Source organism: Schistocerca gregaria, chromosome 1 (genome assembly GCF_023897955.1).
Source record: "Schistocerca gregaria isolate iqSchGreg1 chromosome 1, iqSchGreg1.2, whole genome shotgun sequence".
Lineage (NCBI taxonomy): Eukaryota > Metazoa > Arthropoda > Insecta > Orthoptera > Acrididae > Schistocerca > Schistocerca gregaria.
This window is the reverse complement of record NC_064920.1, coordinates 773,326,755-773,348,561: the sequence shown is the minus strand read 5'-3', so window position 1 is coordinate 773,348,561 and position 21,807 is coordinate 773,326,755. Positions and strand designations below refer to the sequence as shown.

Here is a 21,807-nt window from a genome sequence, read left to right as displayed (position 1 = left end):
GGGTTACCTTCCAGTGAGTAGTTGTGTCATTTAATTGCTGACAGAAAAGTGCACATTTATTTTCTGTTGACATATTAAAACCCTTCCTTATCTTTGAAGTCGTTATAATGTGTTCTGTGAATAAAGTTATTCATAAGGTCCCATGCAACATTTCTTTCTTTTCTCCTGTCAGTCAGTGATTTTCTCTCTCTTTTTTTATATTTTTCCTTAGTTAAACAGCTGTCTAAGAACCACAATAACCTTAAAACTATGATGAAAGTTTTCTTAGTTTTTGTTTTTCCATTTTTTGTTTTTCCATTTTTTGTTTTTCCATTTTTTGTTTTTCCATTTTTTGTTTTTCCATTTTTTGTTTTTCCATTTTTTGTTTTTCCATTTTTTGTTTTTCCATTTTTTGTTTTTCCATTTTTTGTTTTTCCATTTTTTGTTTTTCCATTTTTTGTTTTTCCATTTTTTGTTTTTCCATTTTTTTGTTTTTCCATTTTTTGTTTTTCCATTTTTTTGTTTTTCCATTTTTTTGTTTTTCCATTTTTTTGTTTTTCCATTTTTTTGTTTTTCCATTTTTTTGTTTTTCCATTTTTTTGTTTTTCCATTTTTTTGTTTTTCCATTTTTTTGTTTTTCCATTTTTTGTTTTTCCATTTTTTGTTTATTTCTAGTTTTGTGTTCAGCTACATAGAAACGTTAACCGTGTCGTGATACTAAATATAATGACAGAATGTTATAACCAATGGGAATGAAGGACATATCACGTAATATTAGAGACAAAGAACTAAGCAGAGAGGAAAGTATAATGTAATTGCAGACGTGGGTTGTTCAGGAATAGATCACGCAACAGTCCTTACCGGTTATTGTGTGCCAAAGGAATGACTACAACTTATGAAACCTTACAAGAACCGAATGTCAGTTTCTATTAGAACATTATCATTTAAGATAATGTCTTTGTGTGTAGACATCTCTGCCATTAGAACCCATAAACACCAATATAATACATGTAAAGTAAGTTACACATCATCCCATGCTAAGACCATTCCACAACAAAGGTAGCGCGTTTGCCAGGAAATTATGCCAATAATTTGACCAAAATATGGGTGATGCTGATTAGGAAGTCCACATCCTGCACCATGTAATTTCCAACTTTGACAACATGAAATAACATCTGGGTGGAAAGAGATATTTCAGCAATGAAGACATTCACACAATCTTTCTTAAATCACTCTGTTACCAAGGTGTGAATTTCTGTCACTGAGGACTTGAGTTCATAGAGCTTTCAGACTATTATTTCAAAGAAATGTGTTTATATGGTGTTTCGTGAGTGGGAATAAACATACATTCATTAATGTCTAATAGTTTGTGCACGTACTGTAAACTGACTCATTGCACATTATTTTGATAAAAAAATAATTCAAATGATCTATAGAACTCTTAACTAACTGTGTCTTTGTGACCTTTTATCTTTATCACTTTGAAGAGTAGTGCAGCATTCAATAAAATTTATGTAGCCTGCTGTAGTAATATGTAACTTACTTTTCTAAATTCCCCTGTACTTAAGTGAAGCATCTTTTCAGAGATTAGCATTTGGGTTTGTGAAATACGATCACAGTATGTTTGTTATGTTCAAATATATGATGTCAGTACTTGAAATATGACCCCTTTTGAGCACCCATTGAACATAAAATTGCAGAGGGAAAAAAGGAAGGATAACTGATAAGTTAACATTACACACTTTCAATGTGTATTATATGCTATTGGTACCATTTGTTTTATTGCGAGCATGAATGTTCAATGTTATCATCTCATGGATGCTGTGTTACAGAGTGGCTTGTGGCAATCTCATTGAAATCCCTCTGGGTGTGCTGCTGCAGCATCTTATAAGATATTTAAAATATTAAAATAACTGGCATTTCAGCTGCATTGCAGTGGCCTTGCTCAGAGCATAGACTAATTAGCTGGGTTGCAGGTGCAGCAACTTTCCAGGTAATATCAGTTGTTTAGTATTTCAGTGTTTAAAGTATTTTGTAAGATAGTGCAGCAGTACACCCAGAAGAATTTTAATAAGGTCATGTTCCCATTATTGTGATATGAAGCGGTATATTTGAAGTGTTGCAGTAGACAGGTGGTGAAAATAGACTGAAAATGTTACTAAGCTTTTGGACAATGTCCTCTTCAGAGTTAACAAAATACACGTACACAATCTGCCTGTCTGTAAAGATGTTAATAAGATTTTTAGCTACTGGACAAGGAATTGTAAGTCACTACAGATGTGCTGCCTACAGGTTGACAAACTGTATTGGAGAGACTTTTTATTCGAGACACCCATGGGTGGCACATTTGCAGTGATACAAAAGTCCCCTTAGTGGTATGTTAGAGGTCTTATTAAAGCCCTCACAGGCTTGCAGTACTCTCCAAACCTAGTCCGCACACAGATCTCCTGTGCTGTATCCACTCGCACACCTATTTCTCCTACCACTCTCTCATTCCACTGCAAAGGGACACACCCATCATCACCATAGACTGTAACAACTTAACCATATCCTCTGCTAGGGCTCTGATCATATTTCATTGAGGTCTAAAATGAGGAATATCATTTCGAAAATCCTTCCTTCATCTTCCAAAGTGATGCTCTAACTTGCTTGGTTTACAATATCTCAGATCCCACCACCTTTCTATGTGCTTTATATTCCAGTGCAAGTTTTCTCTCATCTTGTTTTACTATTATTGGTCCTACAGATGTTAATTGTTTCTAGTCCTTCACGTCTACTATTACACATCTCATCCTCATCTGGCTAGAAGGAATGACTTATTCCATTACTGCCTTGCCAATGCATGAAACTGGCAGGTGGTCAGATTTTAGTCCTACATAAGTTGTGTGGCAGCCCTCCTCTGCCCTGTGACCTGCATACCAGTCTGACCATATACTTTTACCTCTCATTCAATTATTTCTCATTTCTGACATCAATATTGCTTTCATTACCTTAATTTTACCACTAATACATATTATAACATTTGAAATTTATGGCAACAGTCATGACGTATACCGACTGCTGCAACCAGCTGTCAATATGAATTAATGTACATCACTAACCTGTGGCTATGATAAAAGCTGACCATCCAGTGGCAGAACACACCACTGAGGATGGCATGCTCGTCTATTGCTATAGTCTACATAATAATCTTGAGAGAATCAGTGACTGTTTTAATGGTTAAGATAATTCTCATATATTGTTCCTTCACACCTGCACATGTTTTTAATTGGATAACATTTTTCGATCTCTCTGGGTCATCTTCATATTGAAGTAATTGAGTCTGCATCCCATCTTGTCTACTAAGAACCAAATATCAGAGTGCTGCATAGAGTAGACTGCTGTGCAGGATGGAATGCTGCTTATATCTGAAGATGGTCCAGTAACATCGAAACATGTAATCTAATCAAAAAATGTACAACTGAGATGAAACAATGAACGAGGATTATCTTAATGAGGCTTGTCTTTGCTTCACAACCCTTGACATCTGGAACCCGCCCGCCTTGCCCCATGCAACTTCAGTCTCCCAAAGTTCAGCAACATTTTCAGTCTTAATGTATATCCATCTACATTTACACACCTGTCGACCATTCAAAATTCCTCAGTTATACAGTGAGTGATTACCTTTATTCTTTCTGTTATCTGAATTCACATGAATTTTCAGTATTGTGTCAGCTGTCATATTTTCCACTAAAAGTTGACCAAGTTTATAACCGACTGAATGAAATTTTGTTTTATGCATACACATCCAAAGCAATACAATTAGCCTAAATGTTCATTTTGTCTTCTGAAGTCCATTTATTTTTGTCTTTGTTTTCACCACTGGTACAACTTGATAACCATAAAATGTATCATTCTTCATAATACTGGAATTTTTGTTGTAGTACTAAAGATCATTTAAATTTTTCAGGCTTATCGAAGCCGATGCCAAATCCTTAAATTCTCTTTCTGGAAACAGCGGCCATTCCAGAAAGAGCTCGGACACATCCCAGATATCCTTGACATCAGGCAAGTCTAAGCATTATAGTCTCAATAGAGTTCTCTTTAGTCATAGTCTGATCAGTGTAGGCTACAAACTTTTGTATGCTATTTCAGGGTGTACTTACTTAAATTTTCACAGTGATTTTCAGCAATGTATAAAGTATAGTGTTTATCAACAAAAATAAGAAATTCTTGAATATAATGTAATTGGATCAGTAAAAAATCAGCTCGTGAATTGGCAGCAGGATAACACACATATAAAAGTATGGAAATTTGCAAGCTTTTGTAACCAGTGACTCCTCCTGGCAGAAGGGTTAAAGGAAAAGGAAGAGGAAAGAACTGAACCTCACTAGTGCATTTAATTCTCCTCTCTTCCTTCCCCTTCAACTCTTCTACCAGGAGGAGGCTAGCAAATTTCTATACCTTTGTATATATTTTCTCTGCCACTGTGAGAAAAGTATATTCTTTGTTTAACATACTTCTGTGACTTCAAGTCTCTGCTGCTGCTGCTGCTGCTGCTGCTGCTGCTGCTGCTGCTGCTGCTGCTAAGTTGTTATTGTAGTTGGTCAATGTAATAGTCTCATGTAAACACTGGATTTAAAAACCTCTTTAAAGCAGCAATGTTGTTTCATGCAGGGACCAGTTCAAGTCAAGAAAGAAATGAAGATGGTGGCGAAGAAGATGTATGGAGCTTATGGGGCCGCATTTCTAATGACTGGGAGAATTATTGGAAAAAAAGAAACCCATTTGTCAGAGTGAGTTTTCTGTTTTGCTGAATACAAAAGTGGAATAAATTTTCTTGTAATAAGATACTGTACTCATATGACGACATCCAATATGACAAATGAACTACTGTCCTATGAGATTACAATTAATGCATTGCATAGTACAGAACAACACAGAGTTCTGCAGACTTTGTCTGTAAACTAACCAGTTAATCACATTAATAAAAATGTGCTAATCTGTGTAAATATATGCATAAGACATATTCATGTACTTCCCTTTTTACGTGTGTATGCCTAAGATCTTAATTTATCTGTGCCTGCAGGAACTTGTTCGAAAGGGTGTTCCACACCATTTTAGGGGTATTGTATGGCAGCTGCTATGTGGTGCCCATGATTCTCCTGTCAAGAAACAATATGCAGACTATATCAAGGCAACATCTGCATGTGAAAAGGTACCTCTGCTCTTCACAATTATTTTAACTTCATCAATTTCTTTCCAGTTTGTTAAATAAAAGTATTTTCCTAAAACTTTGCCTAAAGGAATTGAAACTAGATGTGAGCTTCTTGTGAAACAAGTTAGGACGACACTGTATATTCTTTTATTCCTCTAACAAGAGGGAGTTGAGGGGGGGTGAGGGGGGGGGGGGGGCAAGAGGTTAGAGGTTGGGATGAAATTTTACGTGAATGTCAGTAACTGACATAAAAGTAACACCTAATTTAGCTTTCAATTCAGTTCTTCATAGTTCATGAGAAAATTTACATGAAAGTTCCTCTGTCTCCCTAACTCTTGTTTCCAAGACTATAAACACTAGACAAGCTGGTTGTTTCAGCAAATAAGAGCAAGTGCCATATATTGGACTCTGGTTAAAGTCCCCAGCTTGCAAAAGTTTTCTTAAAGGAAACTTAATCTAAGATTTCTCTGCAGAATATGCAGCAAATGAATAAAATCGACCGACCTTATTCACTGTTCTGCACAACCACACCTGACAAATACACTTATTAATGATGTATAAAACCTGTTGTTCTCTGCCGGCTGCTGTGGCCGAGCGGTTCTAGGTGCTTCAGTCTGGAACTGCACACCGCTACAGTCGCAGGTTGGAATCCTGCCTCGGGCATGGATGTGTGTGATGTCTTTAGGTTAGTTAGGTTTAAGCAGTTCTGAGTTCTAGGGGACAGATGACCTCAGATGTTGAGTCCTATAGTGCTCGGAGCCATTTGAACCATTTGTTGTTCCCTATGTTACATAAGAAATAAATTTTGACAAAATGGGGATGTGGCCTTTAACCAGAGCCCACAAATCTTTGCTATGAAGCATTCACTGCTTACCTATCTTTCTGACTGGCCGTACTAAAAGTTTAGTGACATACTAAATTTCTGTATTGACTTTGTCAAAAATTAAATAGTATTAAGCAAAAAGCTTAAATAGTTGTCGACTTTTATTTGAATGAAAAAGTGTGCCATATTTCATCCAAATTCAGAACCAGCAACTGCCAGCCTCTCCTTGAAAGTTTAAAGCTGCCTAAGAATGGAAAGTTTGTGCCAAAAAAAGAGAAAAAAAGAAAAAAAAACAGAATCTGAATTTCACTTTACCTAATTGCGTGAGGGAGTCACTTCCTCCTTAACACTTATTTTCTCCCTCTCTGCCCCCACCCCCAGTAACAGATGCACCTTTCTATTAGCAAACTGGAAGATAGAAAGCATATTTCTTAATAATATTTTTAACCCAACCTTATAAATTTTTCTTGGTGCAGGTGATAAGGCGAGATATTGCACGCACGTATCCTGAGCATGACTTTTTTAAGGAGAAAGATGGCTTAGGACAAGAAAGCTTGTTCAATGTGATGAAAGCTTATTCACTACATGATCGTGAAGTGGGCTACTGCCAAGGTTCTGGCTTCATTGTTGGACTGCTTCTTATGCAGGTATGTCTATATTGCTAAGAGATCTGTAGTTGATACAATAATAAAAAATACTGCATGAAAGGAAATAATACGTAAACTTTACACACGTTCCTTGTGTACTTTTAAGTGGTGAGCAGTACCACACCATAAAACAACATATACCAAGTCTGAAAGTGCTTATATGAAGCAACCTTCTACCAAGCATTTAACTGCAAGATTTGTTGTAGGTGTATACATCTGTAATGCAGGCAAATACCTCTACGTACTTGGGGATCATCGTAGTTCCCTAAAAATATAAAAGTCTATCCCTGTAGTATTTGTGTATTCGGCCATGAATATGTGCTGTCACCTTGAAGGGAATATACATTAAATTGTTATGCACAAAACATGTCGCAATGTTTTCAATTATGAATTCATTCAGTAACAGAAAATGTCACATCATGGAGGATATTGATATCTTCAGCTAACATTGTAATAAACAAAATGTCAAAGAGTCATTATAGCAATACTAACAGAAATATTTTGTGAAGCAGCAATGAGCAACAATAAGCACTTCATTTGGTCATCAAATTAGACATACTATATGTTTTTCTTTGATACTATAGATCAGGATACTTTCATTGTAGTCTACTGGTGCTGGAGCATGTTGCTGAATTAGCTGTAAGTGACTGTATATCGTACATCTACAATTACAAATCACTGAAAAGTCATAACCTTCTGTGATGTGAAGGCAGCTCATTTGTTCCATGCAGTGAAAGGTTAGGCATTGTGTTGAAAGAGTTGTGTGGGAGTCATACTCAAGGACCAGTAAAGCATTCCATCATTAACTTTTCTCAGGAAGCATTCACTACTGAGAGTATTTGTGCTTAATAGTAGATATTACATCCAGCAATACTTTGAAAGACACCATCATGTGTTTTGTGTACTCATTGTAATAATCTGTAAAAGCACTTTTTGAATGCATTAGCCACTGCAGGATTCTCTCATAGATACTTTGCTCACTACAGTAAAAGAAAATGTAAAGCTGTCCACGACCTGAAGACTGGTTTGAGGACTACACTACTTTACTAGACATTGCCATGTTGCAGATGATATGCTCTTGCCTTATTCTGATCTTTGAATTTACTTGTCCAGCCAGTGTAGCATGGACTGCAAACCACAGAATAGCTTGGAATTTTTGACATAAACTAATAGTTGTCATAAATGAAAGAGATGTAAGTCACTGAGGAGGGTTTATTGTTTCACATTTCCCTGTTCCATGTTTTAAGTCCAACATCATTGCTAATTATTTGTGTACATCCAATGATTTTAATGTACTTGAAGTTCTTGCTATGCTCTAATTTTTTTTTCTTTTTTTTCCACGGTTTATGTTGGTAGATGCCTGAAGAAGAAGCATTTGCAGTTCTAGTGAAGCTTATGCAAGAATACAAGATGAGGGACATGTTCAAACCAACTATGGCAGAACTTGGGTTGTGCATGTATCAATTGGAGAACCTTGTGCAGGTATTCAGTTTGTTTTGTGATTATTTCATTTTAAATTAATAGAACCTGTTATTTGTACCATAACCTTCTCAAAGGCAGCCTATTACAATGTTTATAAAAACCTAAATACAACATTTTAGAAAGCAACGGAACAAATAATGCTAGCTTTGTATCACTAGCTGAAACAGTAGTAGTTCAAATAGGATAAGAAGAAATAAAAAAGGTGTGAGACACTGAATCTCAGACTTCCAGAACGGTAACTTGATTGTGAGCAGCAGAGCATGAAAAATGGGCCTATGTGGACAGGAGGAAAAGTCACCTGAAACTTTGAGTGAAGTGAGAGTAAACTTGAAGATCAGATTTCTGGAGAAATAATGGTTGGCACGCATGCATGTTGCTGAACATTAATAATGAGCGGCAGATAGTGTATGGTAAGCAGTAATCCATTAAGAATGGATGAAATTGTGTATAAACTGTTTGTTAGGTTTAGAGTTCAAAGCCAGTCAGCATTGGGAGTGTCCTGTTGTAGAACATTCATGCAACAAAATATCGGACACACATGATATGTTTCATGTGGGTTGTTGTTGGTTATTTGTTTCTGGGTATTAATTATTTCACTGGCCTGCCCATATCTGTGTGGGCCATACTTAGCTTCCATAGTTTTATTCTTGTATCTTAAATCTTCTTAGCCATTTTCTGTATAATGTCTTTTTAAATTTTTATGTTCGACATTTTTTGTTACTTTTCAACTGTTACTGATGCAATTTGTCTGACTGTTGCTTTCTGTGTGACATTCTGATCCTATCAGAGTTTAATCGACGACATTCTATTGTGCATCCATATATTGTGATATAATTCTATTCACCTCACCTTATTCTTTTCATAAATCTGAGTGCAGTTGTTACTAATCCACCTATTCCAAATAGATTGCTTCAGATGCAACTTTCTTTTTTTCTTTCGTAACCTAAATTCTGCATAATAAAATTTGGTTCTGACATAACATGAGTTGCTTGAAATTATCCATCGCTTTTAATATTGATCCATTCACTTACATTCACTTTATTGGTTTTCTTCATGAGGCTCATTTTCGCATTTGGTTTCTCTTTTACAAATTATTCCCAGCTTTCCAAATAGTTTGAAGTCTTGGTCACCTATTACTCTAGTGATATAATATATTTTGTGGGGGATGGTTCACATCAGCTAATACCACAAACTCTGATATGAGAGCATGGCTCATCTTAATTGTGACACATTTAGAAAACCCTGTTAATACTCCTGACGGTTAGTTTCACTTAAATGATGATATTTTAATTACTATTAATTAATTAAAATGCTTACAAAGACATATTGATGACTTTCATAACAGTTGACGTAGATGAAATCTAATTAGTTTTGTAATTCTGTGAGCAAATGTAATCATTTGATATACATTATAACATTTTGTCACATTTTTGTTTGGGCATTTTACTAGCAATTTCTGTTTTTGTATGTTTTAAGCCATTTCAACCTGGTTTAACCAAAACATTATAAATGCATTTGCAATCGACCAGAACAGACAGATTGTGAGGGACTGCCCATGTCATTTGGATGCACTAAACTATCTGTATTGACGGCCATCAGCACAACTTAAATGACACCATACTTAATTTGTGTCCATAAGACATGTAATTTTGTACTATGGTTTGTCTGACACTAGTCGCTAGAATAAACACACCAGTCTCAGCTGAAAGGAGGTCTTTTTTGCTGTAGCACTTGAGTGGGCATTAGTTGCAGTGATAGTCTCGGCAGATGCTTTGACGAATGACAGATGTGCATGTTTCCAAGATGACGGTGCTTTATTTTTGCCTAGGGAGGAGGTGGAAACATAGACCCACTGAAGCAACAAGATACTTCAGTCATTGAGAGCACTGATCTCATGAATTTCATGAACAGAACACTACTACAACAAGATAATTTGAAGTGTTTCTTTGTGAAATGTCGTGGCAGCAAGTTGACAACTGCCAGTTCACCTGAAATTTCATGGAACCATGTTTGTTCATTATTTATAAAGCAACAAGAGTACCTCAAACAAGCGTGAAGCTTTGGGGAATCTCTATTGTTATTGGGGCACGAATTAATGGTAGCTAAACTTAATAATAATGACATCTCAGTGTATAGTGTAGACGCTCACTCGCCTCTTGTTTCAAGTTCTCTCTCTCTCTCTCTCTCTCTCTCTCTCTCTCTCTCTCTCTCTCTCTCTCTCTACATCTGCAGTGGCACGACTCACACCACTGCATTGTACATTATAGTTAAAGATACATATAATTCCAGAATGAAATTTTCACTTTGCAGCAGTGTGTGCACTCGTACCAACGCACACTCCACTGCAAAGGGAAAATTTCATTATGGAAACATCCTCCAGGCTATGACTAAGCCCTGTCTCCACATTATCGTTTCTTCCAGAAGTGATAGTTCTGCAAGGTTTGCTGGAAGTGAAATGTGGAAGGTAGAAGATGAGGTACTGGAGGAAGTAAAGCTGTGAGGGTGGGCCATTAGTCGTCCTTGGGTAGCTCTGAAGTTTGAGTCTTGGTCCAGCAAACAGTTTTGATCTGCCAGGAAGTTTCAGTGCATATAATTCTTAGAGTTAGTGTTATAAAAAAGCAGAATGTTTTTGTTTTAGCATCAATATATCTTTGTCACTGTGCGTAGCCATTCAGTTGCTGTAAGCACTTTGTATCTGGTCAGTTCTTAAAATAAAATTAATATTTATTTATTAGTAAGGTTATAGCATAGCAGTAATGGGCAGTTCTGCAATAATTAGAAAGTTCATAATTAATTCATGAGGCTAGAATTCTTGGAGGCATTTCTAACTCAGTGGTATTACATGAATATAGCATACGAATGTCATCTTCAAAATAGAAATGTCTTCGCAGGAGCTGATTCCTGACCTGCACATCCACTTCCAGTCTCAGAGCTTCCACACAAGTATGTACGCCAGCAGCTGGTTTCTTACACTCTTCACAACTGCGCTGCCTCTATCAGTTGCATGCAGGTTAGTGAATGTGAAATGTTGTAAAAAACATAATTTTTATCCTGAACAGTGGAAAGGCCACGATGGATAGAACAACATACTAAAACCTTAGACTTACGGGCTGTGAGTGTGAGCATGACGGAGGTGATGGTGGGAAGCATTTGTAGTTCACTTACTTAGGTTTTCTTCAAAACCTCAAAAATTGCAGCTTCTAGTGACAAAATTAAACTGCTTAAGTTCCCTACAAAAAAGGTCCAACCCAGGAGTAATTGTTTACTTGTTACGGGGGAAGGAAAAATTACAGATTATTGAAAATAGTGTTTTTAATGTGTAAAATTACTGTTTACTGTTTAATGAAGTGGGTTAAGAACAAAGATGAAATGTGTGTGGTACCATGTCTAACTGAGGTAGTGCCTGGTTCACTGTATTATAGTAATGTGAAGCAAATGGAGGGTGTTCCACAATGTTATACCGACCTTCTGCCGTGCACTCTGAGTCATTGGCGATGCAGTGCAGATAGTCTGTGCCTACCCAGCAATTCATGTCCAGTTCTCATATGTGAGAAGACAAAGTAACATCGCTGAACTTGTGTTTATACAGTCGAATTATTTTAAGTTTATTAAATGAGTGCTTGTTTACAGTTATTAAGTGAGCTATTACGCAGAAAAGTTAAAAAGCTGGAGCTGGCAACTTTCATCAATATTGAAGCATCTGTCCCATATGTCACATTCTGTCATTGTCCATTTGACAGTGTTGATTTGATTGTCTCAATTATCAGTGGTTGGAATACTTTTCATGGCTTTTGGGGTATGAAATGCAACAGGTCAGCCTCAGCTCTCCCAACACCTGAAGAAACATCCAGGTTTAAATTGTCTCTCTCTGCTACAAAAGTATGTCACTTAGGAGTTAGAGAACTTCAGATATTTCAACATAAATCAAGAAATGCATTACAGCAGATTCTAAACTTGATCATGACCAGGCCCATTCCACCAGATATATTTAAGCCCACCTCTTAAGATATACTGTGCATGTGTGTTACATGGCTCCACACAGTGTAGAGATTTATTCAGTCTCTCAGTACCACAATTTATGGCGAGAGAAGTACCAGAACATTGTGGTTATTCAGTAAATCACCACCATCTGAGTACACAAATTACACTAATGTACAATACGCTGTGAGTAATACAGTTGCAAGGTTCCATTTTTACCAACCCAATTGTATTCCCACCAACATTACAAAAGTCACTGGCATCATCACACTTGCAACACTTCTTAGCTATAATTTATGGGAGCATACTTCACATAAAAGCTCACATAACAATTGGAAAGATGCTGCTCACCATAAAGCGGAGATGCTAAGTTGCAGATAGGTGCAACAAAAAGACTGTCACAAATAAATAAAGCTTTTGGCCATTAAGGCCTTCAACAATAGGCGCTGGCGTGCATGCGCGCGCGCGCGCGCACACACACACACACACACACACACACACACACACACACACACACACACACACACACCTTCTGAGAGCTTTATTTATTTGTGACAATCTTTCTGTTGTGCCTATCTGCAACTCAGCATCTCTGCTATATGGCGAGTAGCAACTTTCCTTTTCATAGTACTGTTACATCCATCCTGGATTTTCCATTGTTTGATTCACTTAACAATTGTAAAAAAGTACTCATTTAATAAACTGAAAGTAACTCCACTATATAAACCCAAGCTTAGTGACATTATCTTGTCTTCTCACATAAGAGAACTGGATAGGAAATGCTGGGGTCGTATCATCCATCTGTAAAGTGAAAAGTGAGCAGCATTTGCGGTGGGAGTAGTTGCCTCTGCTGGAAAAAACATTACAGCTCCCACACGTGATGAGTTGATGACTGAGAATCAAGCACTTGGGCGTGGTACACGTGTTTAACATTTGTTTTTGAACAACTTCCATTTACTACTAAACAGTAGTTTTATATCATTAAAACCTTTTCTTAATAATCTGCAATTTTTCCAGTCTCTGCAATGTGGAAACAATTAGTTGTAGTGAGAAAATAAGTAAGACCTTTTTTGTGGGAAATTTAAAGTAGTTTAATTTTGTACTGGGAAGCATTTTTCGTAGAAGTTGCAGTTTTAGAGTAGTTCAAGAAAAACTTAAAAGAAAAGATACCTTAAAACACACCCAACTTCTACACTCGTAGCCTACCGGTGATGATTTTTAAGATGTTGCTCCTGACAATCTCTTAATGACATTGTACAAAAATTTGTGACTACATGTATGTTTTCCTTGCAATTTGGAGTGGGGGAGGGGTGCAGAAGAGTGTGATCTGTTATGATATTTGAATTTTTTGGAGCTGAAATTACTTCATGAGATAAAATTTTAATGGATGACCGTTTGCAAAAAACGTAAAATTTTTGTACTAACACTGCTTATTAAGATTGCTTTTCTTCATTTTAAAAAAATTGCCACCATTCTTTGTGGTATTTGTACCATTTTTCAATATGATTTGTTAATCTTAGGCAATATTGAGGATGTGCTGAAAGAAAGTAATTTTGTAGACTCCATCTGTGCAGACTGGTCTGGTGAGGTTTTCCCCTTTATTTTTTAAAGCATTAGAATAATTTTCACTCAACCATCCGCTAGATACAATATTAATGCTTCAGGGTTAAACAGTCTAACTTTCAGATGTTTGTAGTTGTTCTGACTAGTCAGAATTTGGATGCATCATTCAAACTGAAATGACACGAGTTGATTTCAAAAACGTCGGGGAAGATCAGTTTGGATTCTGTAGAAATGTTGGAACACATGGGGCAGTACTGACCCTACGACTTATCTTAGAAGCTAGATTAAGGAAAAGCAAACCTACATTTCTAGCTTTTGTGGACTTAGAGAAAGCTTTTGACAATATTGACTGGAATACTCTCTTCCAAATTCTGAAGGTGGCAGGGGTAAAATACAAGAAGTGAAAAGCTATTTACAATTTGTACAGAAACCAGATTGCTGTTACAAGAGTCGAGGGGTATGAAAGGGAAGCAGTGGTTGGGAAGGGAGTGAGACAGGGTTGTAGCCTATCCCCGATATTATTCAATCTGTATATTGAGCAAGCAGTAAAGAAACAAAAGAAAAATTTGGAGTAGGAATTAAAATCCATGGAGAAGAAATAAAAACTTTGAGGTTCGTCGATGACATTGTAATTGTCAGAGACAGCAAAGGACTTGGAAGAGCAGCTGAACGGAATGGACAGTGTCTTGAAAGGAGGGTATAAGATAAACATTAACAAAAGCAACACGAGGATAATGGAATTAAGTCGAGAGATGCTGAGGGAATTAGATTAGGAATTGAGACACTTAAAGTAGTAAAGGAGTTTTGCTATTTGTTGAGCAAAATAACTTACGATGGTCGAAGTAGAGAGGACATAAAATGTAGACTGGCAATGTCAAGGAAAGCGCTTCTGAAGCAGAGAAATTTGTTAACATCGAGCATACATTTAAGTGTCAGGAAGTCATTTCTGAAAGTATTTGTATGGAGTGTAGCCATGTAGGGAAGTGAAATGTGGATGATAAATAGTTTGGACAAGAAGAGAAGAGAAGCTTTCGAAATGTGGTGCTACAGAAGAATGCTGAAGATTAGATGGGTAGATCACATAACTAACGAGGAGGTATTGGATAGGATTGGGGAGAAGAGAAGTTTGTGGCACAACTTGACCAGAAGAAGGGATCAGTTGGTAGGACATGTTCTGAGGCATCAAGGGATCACCAATTTAGAATTGGAGGGCAGCGTGGAGGGTAAAAATCGTAGAGGGAGACCAAGAGATGAATATACTAAGCAGTTTCAGAAAGATGTAGGTTGCAGTAGGTACTGGGCGATGAAGCAGCTTGCACAGGATAGAGTAGCATGGAGAGCTGCATCAAACCAGTCTCAGGACTGAAGACCACAACAACAACATTATTGCTGAGGTTTTTGCTGTTCAACAAAAATCTGCACTGGTCTTAAGATCTCCACTGACTGCCTAGTTGAAACTAGGTCTATATTAGAATGAAGTTAATTGTTATCTCTTTACTGTAATGATGATAAAATTTCATGTTACTGCAAGTGAAGTTTTCAGTTCAATTTGTTTTTGCCCTGATTTTTTTGTGTGTTTTAGAGCTATAAATAATTTGTTTTGTGACAGCCTACTGCCATATTTGGATTTGTACTCTGTAGTGCTTTCATTAAATAACTTGTTCACTTGTTGACAGGGTGCTACATTGAAGCACTGAGATGGGTGTTAGCATTAGTATGTCTACCAATAGGTGTTCAGAGTGTGATGTGTCTCTAAAACAACTCATTTATGCCCAGATGTGAGTTCTGACCACATGAATACATTGGCACTTCGTGACGCTTAAGTTTAACTTTTGCTATCTGTACCTCAGTATTGGATGAGAGAACATTCAGTGCTGATCAATAAACAGTTAGGGGAGGAAATATAAGAAGTGGATTTAATTTAGGGGTGATCTAATATATCAGAAAAACCTAGCAGCAAATCTGTTGCATTATTGGATGTCGACCAAAAAAAGAAAAGAATGGGAGGAGAGGGGGAATCCTGATTAAGTGAGACATAGTGAGTTCGTGCAAGTAAATGACTGTCAGTATGCAAAATCAAAGTAAGCAAAAGCTGTCTTAATTGTTGCAGTGCAGTTATCTCAGTTTGTCATTTAAAAAATGGCTTTCTCATATGTGTGTTTGATAACTAGCCTTTGAATGAGTTTCAACAACTCCTACAGAACTCAAATCTACAGAAGTTATAGATCAGCTTTTATACATATTTACACAAGTTACAATTTTTAGTGAGACCCTTAAAATGAGCCTATAATTATACTTTTTTTCTTTTGTCTCATGAAACATATACTTATTCACTTAAAATACTATGCAATTGATACAATAAAGCATTTTTGTAATAACACCTGTGTTAATAATATAATAAGTGTAAGCTATGTATTGAAATTTTCTGTCTTATATGTTCTGATCAATTGCCAATAGTAAAATCACCTGGGAAAGTTCTTTTACAGCATTGTGGCAACTGTTAATGCTAATCCACTTCATTGATACTTCATAAAAATATCTTTAATGCAGTCTCTGTGAATGCAGCATATGACTGCTTGTATCAAGTAATGTATTTCTGCAGGAGATGTGGCCACTCTTAGAACATTAAACATAGTTTGATTTTTTTAATTCTTGATGATAAACTTTGTTTCAATAGCGACATGAAGGTATTTTCTTTTTTTCATTTCAGGATTATGGATGTGTTCTTATCTGAAGGCATGGAAATAATATTTAAGGTAGCTCTTGCACTGCTTACTCTTGGGAAAGAAGATCTCCTGTGTCTCGATATGGAGGGGATGTTGAAGGTAAGGTGCATAAGGGTTTTTGTTTTCTTAAGCTATTTGTGTGATATAACTTTTTATTTCTAGGTATATTTTGAGACAAGTTGTTTATACAATCAAAGAGATAAACAAGACGGATTGATTATCCAGAAGCATACGTGGGGGGGGGGGGGGGGGGGATTTTTATCACTGTTTTCTACCTTACAGTAAACTCACACACACTATGTACACCAGTCATTAAGTTCTTAATTTGGTCAGTTAACAAAGTAAACTTTTTATCAGTTTGCAAAATTTCTTGCTTATCATATTCACACACAGGACCTCAAAAACAGTTTTGAACATGATGAAAAATATCATTTTCAATATTTAATATTTGTGGTGTTCACTCTGCAAGATTTTGTTAACTACAGATTGCAAGGAAAATTGTTAATGAACATCATCAGATTTAACAAATGTGAATGAAGTATATGCTTTCACTTTGCCCAAAGGCTATACACAGGTGCTGAAATGTAGACAGTTTCTCATTTCAACAGTTTCTAAATTCAATTTCTTTACATTCCCATTGAACAGATTTGTTGCCCATTCAGAACCTGTGGTTCGAAAAAGTATTTTTGTTACTGTTTTTGTAGTTACCATTGTTATTACTTAGTGAAATGATTCAGTGGCAATACAGATCGCCTGCATAACTTAAGGCATGTGTTGTGGTGGTTCTTTGGTAAGGACATGTTACATCCTTCCTAGATCCAAGCTTCCACTCAATCGTTGACCTCATCACTGACAAGATGTTAAGTCTTGATCTTCCTTTCTTATTACTCTAGTATGCTATATCTTTTGTTTCACTTTCATTTTGTCTTTTTAATTGTAGCTTAGTCACTAATCCTCTATCTCTTGGCATGTTGTACCTGACAAACTAATTAAAGTTGGTCCTTATAATTTGGCCGTATGGTGACCCACAATGAACAAGGCCCACTGTGACCTAGATAGTGTAGTTGAATTTGGAAAATGCAAGAATGAAAACACTGCCTGGCCACACCAGTGTCCCTCATGTAATACATTCAACCACTGCAAGTGAATGCTGATATTGTTTCTTCAACACATTCATGCCAAAGTCTTAGCTCTTCAACATCAAAGTTTCTAATACATTGCAGATCAACAGAGTTCTAATCCCCAAATCACAAGTTCTGTAAGTGCCTGTACCTGTAATTTTCACATGATAATCACTTCAGTTTTTGAGTTACATTCAAAACTGTGGGTGGAAATTTCACTGTAAGCAACACAAACTAGATATTACTTACATTAATGGATAGATTGAGAGAATTGTATTCGATTCAAGCATATTCTCTTTGTCTTCCAGTACTTCCAAAAGGACCTTCCCCCAAAAGCAGAAGCTGATATTGATGGCTTAATGCAACTTGCATACAATATCAAATATAATCCAAAGAAGATGAAAAAGTTGGAAAAAGATTATACTGTAATGAAAACAAAGGAGCAAGAAGAAATGGTAGAATTACGGGTATGTACAATGTAGCACTTTCCATTTCTACAAAAAAAAATTGGCCCTAGGCTTTACTCATTTTAGAATCTTTTGTAGGTAGCTATTTACAGCTGTCCAATATTTGAAGAAAAGCGTATTGAGCCACCAGCTGCACAGAAGTCTATAGTGACATTTTGTCGAATCATAATAATTTATAAAATCAAGATTATTAGAATGTGGTTAAAAGAATTTTGTGTGAATAAAGCTAGTTGTATATAACAGTTATTAAATCATAAAGCCACAATATGGCAGGAACATAACATTTTTTCTGCTTTTACACTTACATGTATTCCACTGATGGATTATGTTTTATGAAGCTCAGATGGACACAGTCTTTTTGTTGTGAATGTCTGCGATGAATGTTGTCACCATATGATGAGTATAAATGTCTGAAAAGAATGGTTTATTAATCATTCATTCATGCAATTTTTCAGTTCTGCTCTTCAGTCTGGGATCCTTAACTAATAGGAGAGGGACAAATTTCATAAGAGTGGCGTGTTTCATTACGGATTTGTTTAATAAATGCAAGAATATTATGGAGATACTGTAAGAAAGGTGTTGTGCATCATTGAGGGTTTTTAGTTCCAATTCATAGGTTTCATCAACAAATAATATTACTTGAAACAAGCCACGTTCTGTATGAACTATTTTTTATGTAAATACTTGTCCCAAAAAGTTTAAAGAATGATTTCATGGAATTTATAGCAGCTGCTGATGCCTGTTGGTAGGTCATGCAGAGCTTCAGCACCTTGCCTGACCTCACTGTTAGTAGGAACTAACACACTTTGTAATTTGAACATTTGCCACTAAATGCAATATAAGTATAGATTGTAGAGGAGGAGGAGGAGGGGGGCGGGGGAGGAGGGAGAGGGGGAGAGAGAGAGGGGGGGGGCTCTAGATAAGATTTTTGGAACAGCATGGTAACAGCTATAGTTGACATAAGACCTTGTTGGAGGTCTTATGCTGCCTCGCTTCCTGTAATGATTCAGAAGTAACTAGTAGTAGTTCACCTGCAATATTAAAAATCATTTTGCAGAGACTTCGCACAGAGAATCGCCTTCTCCGCCAACGGGTGGAACTACTAGAAGCTGAGTCCAGTGAGTTGGCAGACAGGTTAGTCCGTGGGCAGGTCTCACGTGCTGAAGAGGAGGAGACATCATTTGTTGTTCAGCGGGAACTAGCAGCACTAAGGCACACTCACCTTGAGACTTCACATCAGCTGGAGTTAGCACATGAAGAAATTCGAAATCTTTCCTTGCTTATGCAAGAGACGGTTAGTTTGAAATACATGCAAAATTATAATTTTCTTTACATTTATTCTCTGTGATATAGCAATCATTTGCTGTAAAATAATACTGTAGTTTGAATAACTCTTGACACAGCCCAACTGCCCAGTTGTTTTCCCCCTAGTCTTATATTGACATAGATTCTAAGTTTTGTTATTTCATTAAATATGTTCTTTATTCTAACAACATGGAAGATGTTATAAAAAAAAAAGCAATACTCATGCAAGGGTAAAACAATGATGAATTAATGCCTTTCCATGTGTTTTTATGAGTTTGTTTTTAGTGTTATGGTTTCCAGTATAATTTCTGTTTGCATACATGAGAGTAAATGTGGTTATTTATCTGATATGTGTATCATTTCCTCGTGCATTACTGATTACATTGTAAAGAGTGAAGTTACATCCATATAACCAAAGTAATGTGAGGTGTGACTGTATGCAAATTTATTGTGACTAATTTGGATTGGGAACATTAACATGTTAAAAATAATGAAATGAATAACTATGTCAAAAGAAATATTGACTTCAGAAATTAGTAACATTACAAAAAGGCAGATCGGCTGATCAGTACTTGTCTTCAAGTTGCAAGATCAAAATACTGTCAATATAAATTGAAAGTAGAGAAAATATTTACCTAGCTTTTGAAACTGTTAGCTCCTTCATCTGTGAGGAAAAAAAGATAGGTTGGGGAATATTAGGCTTGAGGAACAGGTTACTTTGACCACAAGTTGAGAGATTTACACCTTACGAGGACAAGGGTGAGATGAAGATGTCGGGGAAGCATTAAAGGCTGCTGGAGGCTAAAGGTAGTACATTGGTAAGCACTGTGGTAGGTTCAGTTCAGAGGTGGTAAAAAGGACAGAATGAGAAGTGGAATAAATAGCCCCCTTAAAAACTAGAAGGAAAGAGGAAAAAGAAACTGAGAGGAAACTAAAATTATGTGGCAATTCAGTTCCGATCTTTGGAGTCCATCGAAACTAATACTGTCTGGGAGAAACCAAATAGCCTTTGTGGTGTAGTGGGCATTAAGGTTCCTTCGGTGACATTGCAGAGCAGGCGTGTTCATCAATCAGGTTGTGTGAGCTGGCTTGTGCTCATACTACAGCAGTATGATCTGCTGGCTCACAGTGACATATTATGCAGAAAGAAGTGCTGAATGGAATGGAGGGGAGGGAAGGGTCGGAATAAGATAGCTTTCCAACAAATCTCAGTTCTACAGCTACTAATGTCATGTGATATCACTCCACCATGTTTCATTAATGTGTTTCATGGCAAATTTATTGGAAGCTTGTTTTATTAATGAGAAACAATAATGAAATGAAACATATCTTTTTGACATTTTGATGAAGTACAAAACACGATAGTTCTTATGCTTGATAAATGTTGTTTTAGGAAGGAATTTAAGTTGAAAGACTCTTATTTCATTGCCATTATATTTAAAGGTTAACCATGGAAACACAGGATGTCAATAAATATTACTTATTTCGCTTTTCACTGAAGCATCTGTGTGGTACCACTTTTTTAGCACGGCTGTTTCAAAGGCAAGCTTTTTAATTGAAGTCTGTCAGTAAGCTACTGTGGGTAGGTTTCATTCTCTTAATTGCAGAAAAAAATGCAGGCACAATTATGTAGATCCAAACAGTGATGTAATTGAAGCTGCAGACTTGTAAAGCCATGGAAGGTAATAGTAAGGGAAAGTCTTACAAAAGAACGCGAAACTACTTTTGTTATGAACTGCCTGTCACACTGTAGTTCCCTATTTTCTAACTATACTGAGTCAAGATATTGTCAACATCAACTGATAAGGGAAGCGATAAGACATTAAATTTTTCATCCAACTTTTAAAAATCCTGGATATGAATCTCAACTTCGTGGAAATCATCAGTGAGTATATTTTGATACTGTTCAAAATTCCACTCTGATTTCATCATTAGTGACAACTTGACCAAGCTGTCTATTCCACAAAGGGAACTTCATCTTAAAATCGCGAATCCAGCTATACCTCTCTGAAGTTAACATATTTTTATGCTGCAATGCTACATTTAAAACATTCACATCATGCGTATTGTCACTGAGGAAGGTATGCAGATAGATAGGTAGGTCGGTTGGTTTAAGGTCTCACAGTGAGGTCATTAGAGATGGAACTCCAGTTCATATTAGGGAAAGATGGACAAGGAAATTGGCTATACCCTTTTCAAAGGGACCAGTCCAGCATTTCACTGGAGCAATTAAGCAGAACTGCATAAAACCTAAATCTGGAAGATCACATGGGGATTTTAACCATTGTCTTTCTGAATATGACTTAATTGTGGTAACCACCATGCCACTTCACTTGGTATGTCACAGATGAAGGTCAAACCTTGTATCCAGCATTCATATCCTCTCTCAGGAGCTGTATGTTCAACTATAGAGACTAAGTGTGTCTTTATAAACTCTCCTTCAATGAAACTGTGCAATACTTGGGCAGTCTGTAAAGCAATTGGGTTACTTGATCACACTATAGGTTTATTTGTTGAAT

The 21,807-nt window shown here is 36.5% G+C and overlaps 1 protein-coding gene across 6 annotated transcripts in view; it reads left to right on the top strand.

Annotated features, from left to right (window-relative positions):
* Window positions 1–21,807, top strand: part of LOC126268435 (ecotropic viral integration site 5 ortholog) — a 335,961-nt gene that overhangs the window by 288,936 nt on the left and 25,218 nt on the right. For all 6 annotated transcript variants that reach the window (XM_049973911.1, XM_049973912.1, XM_049973908.1 and 3 more), the window contains 9 exons: window positions 3,929–4,026; window positions 4,636–4,754; window positions 5,048–5,176; window positions 6,476–6,646; window positions 8,003–8,128; window positions 11,020–11,138; window positions 16,380–16,494; window positions 17,825–17,983; window positions 19,041–19,277. In XM_049973911.1, coding sequence (XP_049829868.1) covers window positions 3,929–4,026; window positions 4,636–4,754; window positions 5,048–5,176; window positions 6,476–6,646; window positions 8,003–8,128; window positions 11,020–11,138; window positions 16,380–16,494; window positions 17,825–17,983; window positions 19,041–19,277 — 1,273 coding nt within the window. The remainder of the gene's footprint in view (window positions 1–3,928; window positions 4,027–4,635; window positions 4,755–5,047; window positions 5,177–6,475; window positions 6,647–8,002; window positions 8,129–11,019; window positions 11,139–16,379; window positions 16,495–17,824; window positions 17,984–19,040; window positions 19,278–21,807) is intronic.